The sequence below is a fragment of the Macrobrachium rosenbergii genome, chromosome 4, assembly GCF_040412425.1.
Source record: "Macrobrachium rosenbergii isolate ZJJX-2024 chromosome 4, ASM4041242v1, whole genome shotgun sequence".
NCBI classification, from domain to species: domain Eukaryota; kingdom Metazoa; phylum Arthropoda; class Malacostraca; order Decapoda; family Palaemonidae; genus Macrobrachium; species Macrobrachium rosenbergii.
This window is the reverse complement of record NC_089744.1, coordinates 26,707,501-26,727,500: the sequence shown is the minus strand read 5'-3', so window position 1 is coordinate 26,727,500 and position 20,000 is coordinate 26,707,501. Positions and strand designations below refer to the sequence as shown.

At 34.6% G+C, this 20,000-nt stretch overlaps 2 protein-coding genes across 2 annotated transcripts in view; one reads left to right on the top strand and one right to left on the bottom strand.

The window, feature by feature from the left end:
- LOC136831420 (uncharacterized) overlaps positions 1–20,000 on the bottom strand; it is a 550,888-nt gene that overhangs the window by 329,153 nt on the left and 201,735 nt on the right. The window lies entirely within an intron of this gene.
- Positions 12,921–20,000, top strand: part of LOC136831430 (orcokinin peptides type B-like) — a 71,777-nt gene continuing 64,697 nt past the window's right edge. Inside the window, exon 1 of the mRNA XM_067091886.1 lies at positions 12,921–13,110. Within this exon, the coding sequence (XP_066947987.1) occupies positions 13,036–13,110 (75 nt within the window). The 5' untranslated portion in view covers positions 12,921–13,035. The remainder of the gene's footprint in view (positions 13,111–20,000) is intronic.

The following is a 20,000-nucleotide window of genomic DNA, read 5'->3' as shown; positions in this document are numbered from 1 at the left end:
TTGTACAGGTGTTAATATATTCCATAATACGTTCCAGTTGCCTTGCCATCTCAAAAGATATTTGCCCTTTTATGATAACTTTCAAAAAATCACTTTCCTAAACAAGAAATTGTAGGCAGCCCAGCAGTTGGAAGACAGACCTAGCTGAGAAATATAAGAAAGGATGAGATGGGAATAAGTGAAGATTTGTATCATATAAAGCACAGGGAAGATATTTGTCACAGAATTTCATAGAGGTCCCTTGTGCCACGTTGTGCTGCAGACGATAAAGGTGATGACTGCATAAGAACCTTAAACAGTGCTGCAATATTTTTAACAAAAAAAAGATGAGAAGTGCTCCCTTTGCCATTTCATAAAGCACATACTGAAATCGCTCCTGTCAAATTAGTATGCGCAAATAAAAATTTCCTTCGCATAAACACGCAGTAAATCATTGTATCATAAAGCATAAAGGAACAAATAACGAAACTTTAGCTCATTCTTAGTGCAGATTCCTATGCAGGTAGCTGTGAGTTCAGTTTTTAATAACAAACTTCGTGTTAAATGTTACGCCAAAGAATCCATAACATTCAGGGTCCTTTCAACCTTTGTATTCAATTACAAGTACACAGAGTTTAAATGATAAAAGTTTCGAAGCTTTTCCTTTCTTCAAAGGAAAGTGATCTGTTGCAAAAGTTCTTCCATGTCAGTCACACTGTTCTAATTCTCGAAATATTTCCATTTCTAAGTGCCAATATTCCCGTATCAACCTTGCATTGGTAGGCCAGTTACGTAAATGCCTGTTTAAATAATTACATAAAATCGTGTGTCCAAGGCTTCTTGGCACCCTCTGTGCTCGCCTTGTCCTATATATATTTTATTGCGTCCTTACTGGCTTTTAATTCGTGAACCTCTCTCCTTACAGAGGGTCTGTTAGCCGTGGATATCTCTCTTGAGTGTACCTTGTGTCAGCATTGTCACACCGACGGATATACTTTCAAGTTTTCCCACTTATAATTAACCTCTCAGGCCTTGCATGCCTGATTAGTCCAATTCATCTTCTGATATTTCATTTCATGCAAATACACGTAATTTTAAACTTACCCTAACGTGTTTACTTAAAAACACCTTGTGAGTAGAGCCCTCAGCTCAGATAAAATCAGCCATTTTTCCTTGTTTTTACGATTTCCTGAACCCACAGTAGTCAGATTTTATACAAAAATAGAGGTAAGTAGCGAAATCATTCATTTAGAGTCTATAACTGGCTCATCTTAAGCATTTCCCCAGGTCAAATCGTAAAAATATATAAAAATAAAGGCAAATGTCACGGAGGAAAAGTGAAACAACGGAGTGGTGAGGCCTAGCAACCACTCCGTTGTTTCACTTTCCCTTTGTGGCATTTGCCTGTATTTATATATTCACCGTTTCCATATCTTCGTGAATCAGATATATATATATATATATATATATATATATATATATATATATATATATATATATATATATATATATATATGCATACACACACACACACACATATATATACCGGTACATATTATAATCCCACACATGCACATTTAGCCATTTAACATATGATTCAAAAGATGAAAATATCTTCAAAATATGATAAAGCTGGTCGTTCTTTGTACGAGAAGGTAGGTCTTCAGTTAATTAGGTAAATGTTTGTTTATTACTTTTTATGTGAAAATATGACTGTAACGAATCAGGTTGCATATAATATTCGTTTAAGTAGGAAAATTAAAAACGAAATCTGATTTATAATGTTGATTTAGTAAATAAGACGTCCAACATCTCAGCATAAATTAACTTGTATCAAGAGGATTTTATGATTAGTATGATGCAATGAATTTTAGGGAAAATATTCACCTTTTATTATAGATAAGCACATATTTATTGTACAATTTTCTGTTCTCCTAAAATTCTGAATTGGATAAGACTCAGTCTCACACATGCTCACAAATGCACACAAATATATATATATATATATATATATATATATATATATATATATATACATATACATAATCACAAAATAGCCGCACAACTTCACAACGGGATTCTTTAATTTACAAAGTACAGCAAAATATATATATATATATATATATATATATATATATATATATATATATATATATATATATATATATATATATATATATGTATATACATATGTATATATATATTATATATATAATATATATAGAGTATATAACTATATATATATTATATATATACTGTATATGTATATACATATATATATATATATATTACATATAAATATATGTAATATATATATATAACTATATATATATATATATATATATATATATATATATATATATATATATATATATATATATATATATATATATATATAATATATATACATATATATATATACATATATATATATTTATATATATAGATAGATAGATAGATAGATACAACATTCTGTTTCCCAAACAGGAGGTGACTATAGAGGAATAAAAATGCATCGCTCTCTTGCTAAATTCTATTATTTGGACTGCTGATTCGTGGATGAACTAAATATACAGGAAACTTCTACAACAATCACCGCTAGATGCATCTAACCATAAGGCTCATCAGCAGCGCGTTAAAACCTACTGCACCTAATGTGCTATTCCTTTAATCTTGTACACAACCTGAAGCTTCCTGGATGTGAAATCATACACTTATTTCGCCATTCAAAACAGTTTCGTTCATCCTCTCACCTAGAATAACCTTTTTTACCTCTCGGGCATATCTCAACGTTTTTCGCCATTTCACTTCTTCTTATGCCACACATACTATACAAACAGTGTATCTCAGTATCTCAATAGCTTTGATCATTATAGATAATTCACATTCAACATCTGAACTGAACTTTCATAGAGGAGAGTTGACTCTACAATTCCTTCATACGGTCTCACCTAAGCTTCCAAAGGCCATTCAAGTCTCTTCCTGATCTTTTGTACGCACGCGCGCGCACACACGCACAAACACACACACACAAACATTGCTGCGTCTCTTGCTTCACATATTCTATGATTACACCCCCTTATATCATCATTATCCGTTAACTTATTCCCAAATGCCTATAAAAGCCAAGAGTTTCGATTCTACCACCATCCTATTAACACTCCTAACTCCAAACCCATAATACTCTTTGCTCACATTCACTCCCCACTTCCTCCTCTTGCAAACGCTTCTAACTCTTTCACTAGTTACTCAAGTTTCATGTCAACATCGCCAATCGGTACTGTAGTATCTGCATACAACAGCCATCCAGAACTCTATTCTGTTTTCATTTTTTAATCTCAAAACTTTCCAGCTATGTCTACACTCCTTTCTCCGATTTTTCGCATCACTAAATTCACAAAAATACCTACAACCCATTGGAACATAATAAACCCTGTTACTCACGTTCCAAGAAACTTTGACGCTAGGCCCTTATTGATGAACGCCAGTAACTCATTGTAAACAAGCCAAGTGAACACGTTCTCTCGTTGATAAAGATCACCGAGTAATTAATCTTACTTACAATAATGAATATAAGCTTGGTAAACTGTATAACCAATTGTCTAATAAGCCTGCCGGGCCGGCAGTTACAAATTTAATATTATCATTTTACATAAGGCAAATTCAAAATCTCCTTGTGATAAACCAGCTACTACATCACATTTATGTAATACTTGCTGCTTACCCGACATATCTCCTTCATAATTAGATTGACAGAATTTTACTTATAATTTAAAACCAGATATTCAGTAGTGGACATACAATATTTTCTCTTGTCGCAGACAGAAGACAAAACTATACAACTTTCAGCGCATCAAACTAGAATTAATATTTTGTATGTGTGAAAACTTGCATTTGATTTTAAGCATACATACACACACACACACACACACACATATATATATATATATATATATATATATATATATATATATATATATATATATATATATATATATAATATATATATATATATTAGTGTGTGTGAGTAAATTACATATGTTAATATGTGAACAAAAGTGATTTGTAAACTGAATCGAAATACCTAAAACATAGTTTACAAATTAAGTGTTTATTCGAAAACCACATCTAATTCCTCTGTAAACAAAAATCAATACATTATATTATCTCTCTCTCTAAATTGCTGCTGACGTAAAGAAAACTCTTAAAACTGTTGTCGTACATCAGATCTTGGATGCAAAAACTTTTATGCTTTGAATTTCATAAACAGCCAAAGAAAGCAAGGACTAAATTTGGAATTAACAATCTAAGTTAACTGTTGCTGTCTTTACATTTGCTGGAAAGAAATACTAAATTGCGTACTGCAGGAATTCTGATTGGATAAGCTTTGATTTATTCCCATGCATTTTTATACAGATAGCAAAATGACACTTTGGTCCTCATGCGTTATGTTTTTCTTGGTTAAGTCAGTGTGATTTTAAATCTTTTCATCTGTGTGATGGGGGTAGATTTGATTCATTCCTTTAGACTATTTGTTATATGCATTATAAACCCAAGTCATCGTAACTTGGTTTCGGTTTCATAACATATGTAAGATGAAACTAGCATCTCAATTAGGGATTCACTGAGAACTCGAAGATAAGTTTAAACAGAAAAAACCCATTCTTTAATAAATACACTACTTCAAAAAGTTAATGATAATTTCCATTTAAATGGCCTGAAAAAATCACGTAAATTTGAATGTTAACTTGTAGTATATTTTACATAAAGTGTTTAGGATTAGGAACGGGAGTTCACAGCTTAGAAAAGGTTATCTGAGTGAATCTGGGTACTTTTGAGGTATTTCACTAACGTACGTTGTGCAGTAAATATTCGGTACGTTCTCCCTCAGAAACAAGCTGATTTTTGAAAAGGCAGGAGTTGCACGGATTAAATAGCCTACTTGTGCTGATACATATCGTACACCCGAGTATGAAACTAAATAAACATTTAAAACTTTTTTAATTATCAATACTTGAAAGGAACTTTAAAACCAAAATCAATTACCATGGCAAGAAAGCCGCTGATTAAATATTTACAATTTCACCACTTATCAAAGTAGAAAGAAATTAAACTGCTAACGTATGTCCTTGCTATGATTAAAATTTAAGAACGGGATAAGGGTAACTTATACAATGATGATAAATATCCCCTTTAAGTGATCTGTTCCCAATCGGAATCCTCTGCTTTCGGGTACTTTTCAAATTTTAAATGACCGTAAATAAAAAACATCAACGTGCTTCTTTATTTAGGACCAAATTCCAAAACAAATCTCTTTAATGGCAAAAGTTTTAACCGAAATGGCACCATGATAAAAATACTGCCTGCTTATTAATTCAGTAGCGTTAAAATGAACCTCGAATAAAATCAAATAAACATGAACTACTGATATTCTCATTTCATTATGAAGATTTTTTGTTTTCATGGGTCATTCAGAACCATCAGTTGCAGCCATGATTATTCAATTTTGGTCTGTGTGTTGGCTGTTCGATCGTCTCTTAACAGTTTTTTTAATTACTTCCAGAATAATTTGGGAATAGGCGTCACAAAGTGCTAGGTGTACACTATTAGGACTGAAATTGTCCTGGATGACGAAAATACAGAGTATTCAAAGAAAAAGAAAAAGTAATTTCGATGTAAAGGGTCTGAAAACATGGCATTCTTAGTCTAAAGTGATAAACAGTTTTAGATGTAAAGCAGATTATGATTTTTCTAATAGTCTGGATGTGATTTTTGTGACGCTGTTTTCTGACGTGTTTAAACTTTGAAAAAGATGATTACCTAAGAAGAAAGTGATTTACGTGTGAAACAGTTTCTCTGACAGACTGTGATGCATTTTGACGGATTTGACATTTATTTCCATAGGAGATGATTGGCTAACGCCAAGGTCCTTTAAATATACTTTGAGTATAATTAAAGGACCTTGGCTAAAGCATTATAAATATACGTAATTCCAACTATAATCGGGGACCACAGTGGACAATCATAGTCTTTGGGTCAGGGTAGGTCTGGGATTAGGTAGAAAGGGTAGACGATAAACAACTAAGGTATATATGCATGCAGACAGTGCTTCTCTTTGATGTACGGCACCCTAGACCAAGTTACGTGTGTGGAGGGGGGGGGGTTATTTCAAGGTAGTAAGCGACGCCCCGCGTTAAATGCCGATGCATTCTACAGGCCTCATAATTCCTATAACCTTCTTCTTTTTGATTCACTACAGATCCGTTCCCAATGTTCCACAGATTACAGAATAAAAGGACTACAACCAATGATTCTGGTTGTAAACCATCTATACTACATATTCAGTTTTCAAATTGGTCAGAATATGCCTTTACTCAAACTGCTGCATATTAATAAAATGTTGATAAAGAAAGAACTAGAAATAAAATGACCCAAGAAATTACCAGAATACCAAAATGTACAGGTTTCCTTCCATATACCTCAAAGTATATGAAAGATAAGATAAAGATAAAGCAGCAATTTGGTTATCTTAATACAATAACAGGAAAAAAAGTGACCTTCAAACTGCTGCGATTTCTAAAAGCACTTCTGATGACAAGTAAAGACCATAAGGTCATAAAGCAAAGCAGCTGGGGCGGGAGAGGTCACGTCTTCTCACTAGTGACCTTGTTAATAATTGGTAATTACCCTCAAAACCTAATCAGTTGCGCCAGATCCCATGATGCTTGTTAAGAGGAGGCATTTTTCATGAGCTTTGACAGGTCTGATTACTAATGTGACATCTGATGATGAGGCATTATGAAAGGACAATGTGTCAATAAAAATATCCTGTGATATGAATACTTGCCTAGAGAAACAGGGCCAAAAAAGTATATTGGATGATACCAAACTGTAAAGATTTACCTGGTAAATTATGCTTGTAGTAAGAAATAAATCAATGATCCTTTTATAAAAAAAAGAAAAAAAAATCCCGCAAAATTACAAGTGACCTAAATCAATAATCTCGTGTCATGAAGATCTCGAAAATTCAGGCTCACAGAACTAAATCAATGAACCTGCGTCACCTAGGTTTGCCTTAAAAATGGAACTCATTAGTTTGTTCTGCAATACTTCCATAAGGTCGATTTCTGCAGCCGTGTTAGTCCTGCTAAAACACGTTATGAGAATCGGTTGATAGCTCCTTGACTTAATCTTTAAGAATTTTTAGAATGAAAGACTCCCATGAGCGACTCTCGATTCACAGAATCTTGGGTTTGCTCGATTTGGTGCAAAATTAGACAATGGCACATCATTTCTCCACTAATACTTATCAATTGTATATATGTTTACCTCTCCCAGAGGAACTGAAGGAGGCACAGATGTCAGCAGGTGATGTGGCGTTGGGTGACCTCCGACAAAAGATTTTAGCGGTTAGTTCAAGTGGAAGAAGGAATACTCACTACATGGTTGTTAGAATGAATGGTGGGAGATATGGAAACGAATAACCAGCGCAGTCACTGAATAATGGGGATTGAATATTGAAACTGATAGACAAGATAATGTGGTTCAAGATAATGTGGTTCATGATACAGAGGTCCTGAAAAGCGGTAGAAACTATACACGAAATATGGAATTGATACACACGTTTATAATTTGATATTTAGTCAAGTGAAGCTCAAATGATAAACCAACGCAAGAGTTTAAGAACGCACACAGAGAGGACAGAAACCTTAAAAACGAATTCCCTGCTTTGAAAGTACGGGGAGTGAAGCTTCTAAGACTAAAATTTGGGAAAACACGAAGATATTATGATAACAGAGCTTAAAAATTATGACAAGATCATGTGGATGGCTTGTTATTTTAAAGAAAATTGTTAACGAAGAGGTAAAAAGGAATTAAAAAAAACTTATGGCGCAAGAAGAAACGCCAAGAAAGATCAGAATTTTGGGATAAGGAAAATACTTTGTATAGCATAAATTTAGATCCAAAAAACAAGAAACCTGAGTGGACTTGTAGTACAATACTTGATACTGAAAGCCATTTCAACAGAACAGGTTTTCCGGCGAGCTACTGTGAGTTGTGGAAATGGTACCCATTGCAATTAAGAATATACTGACAACAATAATTGTGACCATGTTTCATCTTGGCCCTTGCTTACGTGAATGACACTGTTTCCTAATTATATTCTCTATCAGCCATATTTTGTTTCATATCTTCAGGTACACTTCACAAGAAGGGTCGCCTCGAAAGGAGTTTACTTTCCGGTTACCAACAAGTCTTCTGGGATGAGGTTGCAACCCCTTTGTCTTTTTCCACCTTGCTGCGATCAACAACTGTCCACTGATTACCAGATACTTGATTCGTGGTTTACGTTAAAAGGGATACAATGTATTTTCCAGAATATGCATATATATATATATATATATATATATATATATATATATATATATATATATATATATATATATATATATATATATAGTATACTATATATGAATTTTTTTGTAACATCGTGATTTATATACAATCATGAAGCTACAAATGTCGTTTAATATCCAATTCACGCTACTTCAGGAATATCCCCGATAGAGAATTATCACCGAAGGGAATTTTTTTTTAAGTGATAAATGGATCGATACCGCCGGGTCCTGATCCCTCGACACTACCTTCCAAGACTCCATTCGACGCTCAAACCACTGAGCCACCAAGAGAGGTATAAGTTAATGCCGAATCTGCCGTATTTATTTACCCGTCGAGAGCGGGGAAACTGTACTTGGAGTCGTTGGAAGGTACTGTGTCGAGGGATCGAGACCCAGCGGTACCGATCCATTTATTACTTAAAAAAAATTCCCGTTCGGTGACAATTCCCCATCGGGGATATTCCGAAGTAGCGTGAATTGGATATTAAACGACATTTGTAGCTTCATGATTGTATGGACTATTTATATATATACACATATTCAAGCAATTACAGACGTATTCCGTGTTCCACATAAGAACGCAGAAGGATTATTCCGAAGAACACTGGCTTAAAGACCATCTCTCCCTGCACATACTACGCCACTCACCTTTCTCTTACATGCATACTAACGCATCTTGTATCTTTGGACTTTCTCATTTTAAGACTTCTCCAACCGCATCTAGTCAGCATTCTCTCTCTCTCTTCCTTATTCCCAACTCTTTTATCAATTCTCCCGACAACTTAGACATGTTTATTTTATTCCTATTCAACATCCTCATTCTGTTCCATAGAGAGGAGTTGACTCAATAATTCATACATGCATGCCGATTCCTGCATTCATAGGTGGTCTTCTTCGATTCGAAACTGCTATATATATATATATATATATATATATATATATATATATATATATATATATATATATATATATATATATATATATATATACATATATATCTATATATATAACATATATATATTATACATGTATATATACCCACATATATGTACATACATATAAATATTATAATATTATATTATATTATATATATAAAACCCCAACCATCATTTAATATCGAATTCACTCTTACGAGCGGAATTATAATTGATAAGTGCATCTACCCCGTCAGGATCTGAACACAAGAAGTATACTTTGACTATTCGGCTATCAAGATAGCCGAATGGTTAAAGTCGACTTATCAAATACAATTTCTCATAGATTTAAGTTATTCCCATTGTATAGTGAACCTGACTTTAAGCGACATTTGTAACCTAATATTTGCGAACACACAAAAATGGGTAAAGCGTGTATAATTGACGAACCTTCATATATATATATATATATATATATATATATATATATATATATATATATATATATATATATATATATATATACAGATAGATAGATAGGTAGATAGACACATTATAATAGATATATATATATATATATATATGTGTGTGTGTGTAATCTAAATATAAACGTGAATGTATGAAATGCGTGCGCTTACGTGCGTGAGTGTGTGCTATTAATGAAATACGCGAAAGTAATTCTATTCATAAATAAGTATAAATACTTTCTGCCAAGCATCGCAACTCATGCTTCTCTTCCAGCTTTCATTAAAATAATTAATACTACTTGCTCCACGGGAACAACACGGGATGAAATTACATTAAGCATGCCTGGGTGTTAAAAGAGACCTGGAATCGGGAGTTATGTTTTCGCATTTCTTGATAACATTCTCTAATATTCATTCTTTGTGTGATGTAACTTTATGAACGTAAAAAATATTCTGAACAATAACTAAGAAATATATTGAAAACCTATCTCTCTCTCTCTTTCTCTGTGTGTGTGTGTGTGTGTGTGTATAATAATACATCAAAAACTTCTCAGGAAGAAAAAAAGAAGGCATAATTTTTCTTTAATTATTATGATAATTTCTTATGCTGATAATTTTCCCTTAATTTCCCACACATACACACACACACACATATATATATATATATAGTGTGTGTGTGTGTGTGTGTGTGTGTGTGTGTGTGTGTGTGTGTGTGTGTGTGTGTGTGTGTGTGTGTGTGTGTACTAGCACCAAACACTAGTGCTGTCTGATGTCTTTGCGTGGCCGATATCTGCTTAATTATTTGCGTCATCTTTATTAAAAAATATTCATGAAAAGATGGAATACAATTACGACATAATAATCGATTTAAACGTAATTAGTTGGAAGTACATCAGAGAAACACTACGCCCCGGACCTTCACAGCCCATTCCATACGTGTTTGTTTGGTTAAAAGGCTAGTTTTCGAGCATAAGCTAAACTCTCTCTCTCTCTCTCTCTCGTGTATGGACGTACTACTCTGTAATGACCCCTTACGGCAGTCATAATTCATTTGCACGAAACTCCTTACATGGGAATATCATTTAGTTCCGAGTCGCAGAGATGAGATTCCCAAAATCCAGGTTTGAATGCCAGTCCCTTTTAAGAAGTGCAACCTCATTTTAGATGTTTAATCTTTTCATGAATATCTTGGCCACTTAAGCAGGGTTCGGTAAGAAACGTCATTACGTCCGGAATCCTGTCAGAGAGCCGAATTTCTTTTTTCTCGCAAATGCCACCACTAAAGTTGCATTCCACGATTTTTTTTTTATTTCTCATAAATTTATGAAAGGTATTTTTTGTTGTATTTCCATGTCTTAGATCTTTCTTTTCATTTCTGTTGGGTCACTCTTGTATTCTTAAACATTGGTTTTTATGACTGAAAAACCAGTCCATATGTGAATGCTTGTTAGTTTTCTGTAAAAGAAAGCTATTGTGATGGCTTTATCTGTCCGTCCGCACTTTTTCTGTCCGCCCTCAGATCTTAAAAACTACCGAGGCTAGAAGGGTGCAAATTGGTATGTTGATCATCCACCCTCCAATCATCAAACATACCAAATTGCAGCCCTCTAGCTTCGATAGTTTTTACTTTATTTAAGGTTAAACTTAGCCATAATCGTGCGTCTGGCAACGCTATATGACAGGCCACCACCGGGCCGTGGCTGAAAGCTTCATGGGTCACGGCTCATACACAAAACTCGATTGCGCCGAAGAAACTTCGGCGTATTTGTTATTTTTTTTAAGTATAGCGCTGTCCCATTATAATTAAGACTTTCATTGTTTAATGTTCGTATTCGCTTTTTTGCTTTTAGTTCAAAGACACATTCTATCATGAAATGCGTAAGAAAACCCTCAAATAAACAATGCATTTCAGTCACTGAAATGCATTATTTGGAAATGAAATTAATCAGATCAATTAGTATTTGAGTTCATGAGTAAATAAAAGACTTGAATGTACAAGAGGAATAAGTCACGGGTAATTTAAGTCTGTTCACTGGAATCTTGGAGTGAGTTTTTAAGAAACGCACATACCTCTCTGAGCAGTTCCTTTAGAACGATGTCTTCTGGGAGGGAACTCTTGTTACACTTCGTGCAAAGGTTGAATCCAGGGCTTTCAGTCAAACCTGTAGTAACCCGGTTACTACTTCTGACTTGGATTCAAACACCGTCGTAAGCTCGTTGCCCTCCGCTTGTTTTGCATATTTTACTTGGGGATTGCTCTCAGGAATGTCATGACTGCTTGCTTCTAAAATGTATCCCCTGAGCGCCCTAGGTTTGCAGTCCCAGTTATGCTAAGCGAAAGACTATGAACGTTTGTGTCATCTGAAGGGAAGTATTGCCGTCAGTGCACCTCACGTGGTTCACTGTAGACATTACTAAAGGGTGTTTGCGACATACCCTTTCAGCCCCTAATTGTACTCACTTTTTACCTTTTTTACTTTACTTTCATTTCCTCTTCTTTTCTTAAGTCTTGTTGTCCAACCTCTCATACTATTAGTTCTTCATGCAACTGTGGGATCTTCTAGTTCAACCTTAAATCCTTTCACTTTATCTCCTTGACTTACTGGCTCTCTTGATCGTGCTGTCCAACCACTCCAACTTCCTCTTTTCACTGCCTTAAGCGTGGAATGGTCGAAAGCGCCCCAGTGCTTAGCCTAACAGCCTAAATAAAATCTATAACCAGGACTGTTATACCACAGTCCATCTCAGTCAAGCCACCATAAGAGAGAGGAAATGTGCTCTGTGATCCATTCCCTTTAGCTGTTTAATCAAGCAGTATACTTCATTAATATATATTATCAATTCCGTGATAAAACTCCGGAAATTTTATACGAATCATATATCAAGTGGGTCTCCTGACCCGACTTTCTGTCAAAGGTTGATCGTTCGTTTTCCTTATTAGTCAAATGAAGGATTTTTCTCGTAAGTCCACCGTGGCGTTGTTTTTGCTGTCATTACAAATTTGCAATTTTTTTTTTCGGCTCGCTCCGGAATGACCCTAAAATTAATTGGGTGTCTTCGAGGCACCTGTTGCCTGAGGAGCGAGTGGGTGGGAGATTCGGAGTGGGCGGGTCCGGTGGGTGGAGGGAAAGGCGGCGGGTATATAAGGGAGCAGCGGGAAAGAGGCGGCCGTATTGTCGCCGGAGACACCACTCAGTAGGTACCTCCGCGCTGCTCCTTCTTCTCACCTCTTGCTGTTGTTACATCTGGTGCCCGTTCGGCAAAGTCTCCGACGCCATGACACTCCAAGCCTTGACCGTTCTCCTTCTGACGTGTGCCATTTTCGCCGTTGCTTACGCTGGGCCAGTCAAGGTCAGTACAGGAAAGTCAGTTCCTCTCTCTCTCTCTCTCTCTCTCTCTCTCTCTCTCTCTCTCTCTCTCTCTCTCTCTCTCTCTCTCTCTCTCAATTTACCAATTACCTGCATGTAACATTGTAACTGCTCTTTTAACTTACTTTCCTTTCATTTTTTCTCTTACATACGTTAAGATTTAGTATTTTACTGAGAAGTACAAAGCCCAGAGGTCACTCACTGTAAAAGTGCACTTTAATCATCTGTGACATGACACGTGCTCCCCTTCAGCAATGTGACCCTATCACCTTCAATATCTGAAAACTGTAAGTGTCTGTTTGTAGTTTCGAAGTAGAGGAATTGAAATTTGCTCCGTTCTCCGAAGTCTCGTCTTAAACTTCAGAGATTGCAATTTTTTTTTTTTATTTACTGCGTATCATGTGTAGCAACGCCGTTCATTTATAACTTCGTTATTTTGAACAGTGTAAACGTCCAATTATGAGAGCCACTTTAATTTTACCAATCTAGACAACAGCACACCTTTCTGTTCAGTTATTTTACCGTTTCCGCTTGATTTGCTTCCAGTTCATAACACGTAAAGCACAACAGATCTTGGAAAAAGATATACAGAACAGTTACAAAAAAAAGGTGTTATAAAACGTTCACTGTAAAATCACGACGATGGACAATAGAGGTTATGCTGCTATAAAAATCCCCGGAGCGCTGAACTATAAGATGCCCTAAACTAAGAATACTATCCAAATTTCATTTTTATTCTGACCATTTAGATTCAAGACACACTCCCGTTTATTTCAAGTCTTTATGTCCTTATTAAAAAGGTTTTTGTTTACTTTCCTCACAGTAAATGCCAAACTTCTCCCATCGAGAGCATAATTATTTATCGCTAGTTTCAACGTCCTATTTCTTTGAAGCGCGTGAGTAGCTTCATGAAGTTCGGTACAATGAAGTAATGGAGTGAACTTCTTGGAATTGGTGAAATCTTCTTAGCGTAATAAAGTTCGTGAGTGCTACTGAATGGTGACATGGATGTACAAACGCACAGATGCATGTACAAAATACGTTGTACATGCGTCACGCACAGAAATCCAACTATTTGCAGTTAAAATTCTAAACTATAGTAACACTTCTTTTAGCTTTCCTTCTGTGTTCCAAATGAATTCGAATAAGATTTTGATAAGAGAGTCTTTCATTCTATAGCGAGATAGCTTTCTGTTCATCTGAATGTTAAAAGGTCAACAACGCCAATTATTGTGCATGCATATGAGCTGGTGTATGCGTACTCATTCGTCGGTAAAAAATAATTAAAACCAACTCCATACTGTAAGGAATCTGCGTCCCAAAGGCTTGTACAGTGAGCGTGAATGAACACGTACTACCTTTCGGAGTTCATTCTTGGATTTAGTACAAGGATTTAATCTCTTTCGTGCTGTTTCGTTCCCTCTTATTTAATTGTTAAGGGGAAAACTGAACTACGTTACTAAGTTACTGAAATAGTTGATGAACTTGCAAAAAACTGTGTTCGATTTCAGCTGACTTGTATCGGTTTTGGTATTTCTCTCGACTTGTGTATATGTGTCAACATGACAAAGTGTACAAACATTTCGTTCGAATGAAGCTCTGCCGAGTATACATTCCTTCCCCCAAAATAATTTTAAGTTAACATGACAGAGTTCACTGTGTGGAATTAGTGTCTGTAAGCGTCTGTATAGTTACTGGGGATAATGTACAGCAAAGAGAATCGGACGTATAAGAATTAAAAAGATTAACTTATGGATGAAAAATAGCACAGTAAAAGATTGGTCAAGGCATAATGAAGTGGTTCAGTCAACTAGGAAGAATAGGAGAGACAGATTAGTGAAAATGGTTTAAAATCAGGATGTCCTGTGAGGAAGGAGTAGAGAGGCGCATGAAAACGACTGCATAGCAAGTGTCAGTATAAATGGCATTAACATTCAGGGAAAGCGAGTGACCGCAATACAGAAGTGGATGCAAGTTAAGGCCTTCGTGGAAGTACGCCAAACGTTTATAAAGACGCGGGTGGATTTGCAAACACTACCGCATTGTTCTGTATAAAAACAAACACTGTTTGTTAAGAAACGATCTGGGTGTATATGTGCATGTACATATACACATATATATACATATATATATACATAAATATGTATACATATACACATATGCACACATATAACATATATATACATATACAGCACGTATGCAACTAAGCATGCAACCCCCACACGTATACTGTACATAGGGCCTGTGCGTCCTGAGCTTCTCCTCTTGCTCAATGGATGTATGAATCTTCTCCGTTTCTCCTTTCCCGCAAGAGATATCCAGACAAAGAATTCTGACAGAAAAAAAGAGAATAGCCTTGACCTTTTGAGTAATGTTATCATCCAATTCTGATCCAAACAGAAAAGCCTTCCCGACTTCCAGATCAGATCAATAACTATTGACCCAGTCAATACCTACAATCTCCTTTCGTCAACAATCTACTTTTTTTTTCATTCTCTGGCGTAAGTGAAAACGATACATTTACGATTTTGTTTTCATTTATACTGACCTTATGTTGGCGAATTTAAAAACAGTTGAGAGGATAGTTTGTTTTCTTTTCTAGATTGGGTTTGAATGCTGTATAAAAATAGTTTCACCTTCATAAGATCGTAGACTTTTAAGTGCTTATATTATAGGCTACTAGGTTACAAATATTAACAATATAAAGCACAAAACTCAACAGAAAGAGGAACTTCCGATATACTAATACAGATGTTTATGGCATAACCGACGCTATTTCTGAATTTTTATGTCCAGAATTTTTTCTATGAAAGATTCAATTACACAGTTGTAAAGAGTAGACACCTGAATTAAAAAAAAAAATAGTTTCAGCAGAGACAATAAGAATTCTTCTATGGCCAGCAAAGCGTAAGAGAGCCGTAAAATGTTTTCAGAATAATAAAATAGGCTATGAACCCATCACATATGACTAAATAATCCCCTTTGGACGATTTTAAGCACCAGGTTAGTATCCAGTAATATTAATGCTATTTTTTCTATTTATGAATGGGATTTGATTTATAAAAATTAAGCTATAAAGCCAAGCACTGGGGCACTTTCAGCCATCCAGTGCATAAGACAGTGAAAAGAGGGAGTTGGAGTGGTTGTACATCAAGTTGGAAGAAAGAAAGCGGCAACGGAGGTAAAGTAAAAGGCTACAGAGTGAATGAAGCTAAGGACCGAAGGGACGCTGCAGAGAACCTTGTGTAATGATTACAGTGCACAACATGAGTTGCACTGACGGCGCTTTTCTCTCTCCCCCTCCCCCAATAACGGGGTTACTTCTTTTGAGTGCCACCGTTCCGTACCGTGAACGTCCTGTAATATTTGGCAACAATCAGTTTTACGAGAAGCAAAGTCAAAAAGCTACTTACGCCCTGCAGTATTTCATAAACAAAAACGTCATTACACTAACATTTTCCGAGAACAAAACTCTAGCCAGAAGTAAAACTGCAAAAAATAATTTATGAATTGACAAATCCGCTTGAGCGAAATGAAAACCTCCATCAAAAAGGTTCAAATGAATGACAGCAAAGTTGCACATATTCCCCTAGGCAATGATTAATTACTCTTTTCCTACTGTGCTGACACTAGATTACACATAAAAGATCCTTGATTGATGTTTTGGATGTTTAAATGGAACTTTTGTTCGCTGCTCGAGTCTCATGTCCACTGTATTGATAACGTTTGAAAAGCTTTTTATATACATATCTCTCTCCCTATACACACACACACATACATACACACACACACACACACACACACACACACACACTCGCGTGTGCGCACGCGCATGCACGCCCACACACACACGCGCGCGCGCGTACATATATAAATACACATAAACATATATATTTTATTTGTACATTTATGTGTGTGCATTTATGTATCCACGCATAAATACACACATACAGACAGTATATATGGTATGTATATGTATATATAACATAACCATATATATATACATATATATACACACATACATATACATATATAGTGTAAATATATATATATATATATATATATATATATATATATATATATATATATATATATATATATACTGTATATATGTATATATATATATATATATATATATATATATATATATATATATATATATAATTATATACATTTACATATATGTGTATATACACACACTCAACTCCCTCTAAGGTGGATCTTGTGGCATGAATCATTTCGCTTATTTATTGATAAAAATACTACAATAACCGCGGAAGTGAACTTCAACTTCAAGTAGGTTACAATAAAAAGATGCAATGGGTGCATCGTAGAGGAAAGGGGGGAAAATCACTGCAAAGAAATTAAGAGGAACATAGTGAACATGGCAGACTTCAACAAAGAACAGAGAATGACAAATGAATATTCTTCAAAAACGAAAAGACTGAAGAAATAGAAACACTCTATGGAGGCAAACGAAGTCTCTATTTGCCATTCGAATTTTACTATAGATATCTAAACTTGTATCAAAGGTGACTGTTCTCTCGAACAAACATACGCAAAGATACAGCTCTGTGGGAAAGGGAATTCTGTCCTAATATTTGCCTGTCTGTGTCTACCTCTGTATGTTTGCATATATATATATATATATATATATATATATATATATATATATATATATATATATATATATATATATATATATACACACAACAAAATACATAGGGGCTTTCAAATGTTATGAAAACATATGTACACATATATATACACACACATATATTGTATATATATATATATATATATATATATATATATATATATATATATATATATATATATATATATATATATATAAATTTTAGATATACGCCTGTATATATAGACACATAAATACTACTCGTGTGTGTATGTATGTATCCGCATTTCATGAGCGACCTAAAATATCGGAATATGATTGTAAGACTTCCTTTCCCTCAAAATAGAACAAAGGCATAAGAGATGCTGCTGGTAAAATTCTGATCGGGATATTTTGAACACATAAGCACGCCCTCTTCTGAATAATGTTTACTTACTGTCTAAAGTGACTGATGGAAACGAACTGTTTTTTAGGTGACTGAATGGTCACTATAAACATGGAAATCTTCAGTTTATTGGCTCTCATTACGTTTGATCTGAAATTGACTAGGGATTGTGAATAAAAATACCAAATCATAAAGTTTAAAGTAACAAATATAACATTCTTTTGACATTTTTCTTTATTCCTCCCAAACTGATGTACTTCGGGAGTGCATTTCGAAAGCAGGTGAGCGATTTCGATGAGCGATTTATTCACAAGTGTTGACGATAATGTCAAATATTTTCTAAGTTTACGAGATCTCCCTAATTATAACATTTCAGAATATAATGTCAAATACTTTTAAGTTGGTGAGATCTCTCTACCTGTAATATTTCAAAGTATTTCGTACGTAAATACATCACTGATGTAAACCAAAACGATGGCAAAATCATTTTCAAAAAGAAAATGAACTCTATCTACACATAAGGAGTAGGTTTCGTAATTTACGGAAAAGTAACATGACACAAACAATAACTAATTATATTAACATGCATAAACATTTTACTGTCCATCTGGATATCCCTTAAAAATATTTATTCCATTTAAACATAATTTTTGGAAGAGAAAATAACAGACATGAGCATAAAGTTCAAAAATAAATACAACACTGAAATTACTCCAAGTCATCCTCGGGGGGAAGATTTCGTTAGTTATTTGACTTACTTTGTCGTCTTTTCATAATTTCGTTTTACAGAATTTGTTAAACCTAGAAGTTTCTAAGAAGTAAATAGAATGAAAGAAAACTATACTGACGGGTAGTGAAGAAGTGGTTTAACTGTTCGTATGAATAGGAAAGAGAATATTTTTTTTTAATTCTAATATGCGCCAAATTTCGTCAGGGACTAAAGTGAGTTTATAGTTTATGGAGTTCCTTAAAAATAAATAGAGTTCGTGTGCCAGAAATTTCATTCACCAATCATAAAAATTCGCATGGCGTTTTCAGTTTTTGCATAAAGAATCAGCAATGTTGGCATTCAGAAATCGCAGTATTCCAGGAAGAAGCTCACTCAAAACATTTTATAGTAATTGGGGCAATTATCGTCCCGACTTTCTTTAGGTTACTCCATCTCATGAGCAATAAACATAGAGACTTCTTTCATATCTGGATACACTCCGAGAACTGTACATACAAAACGATATTTCCCTGATAAGAAATATTCTTGTAGAGAGAAAACGAGTGAAATGAACAGATATGTATATACAGATAAGAAAAAGCATTACTCTTTGAGTGTTTTTTGCTAACATATTATTAACGTTCCAGCAACGACTTCGCATGCACGCAAAGCTATATAAAGTCTTCTCAAGTACTGTAATTTGTGCTCCGCCCTAGCTCATACAAGTCAAAACTGTACGGTACCTCTCTTTCTTTATTCTAGTTTCAATGTCCATAGAAAAATCAATCACGGGTTGATATTTTGCTAAATTGTATGCCTTGTCATTTGTACCAGCTCAAATTTAAAACAAGCAGAGGGTATGTTTTTCTTAACGTTTCATTGTTTTGAAACGTTCTTAATGTTAATACTTATAAAATTTCAAAACGGATGCAAATAGCACAAACAAAGAAATCGATTCTTCTGATATTTCCTGGTTTATATAGCAACCTACAGTATGTAGATGAGAGTTATACAAGTCTATTAAAAGTGAAAGCATACAAAATTCCTCTTACTTCGTGGAACGGGAGTTAGAATTAATTAAGTTATATTTTTCTTTCTTATTAATAATAATTATCTCCTCAGAATTATGAGACAATTTTATTT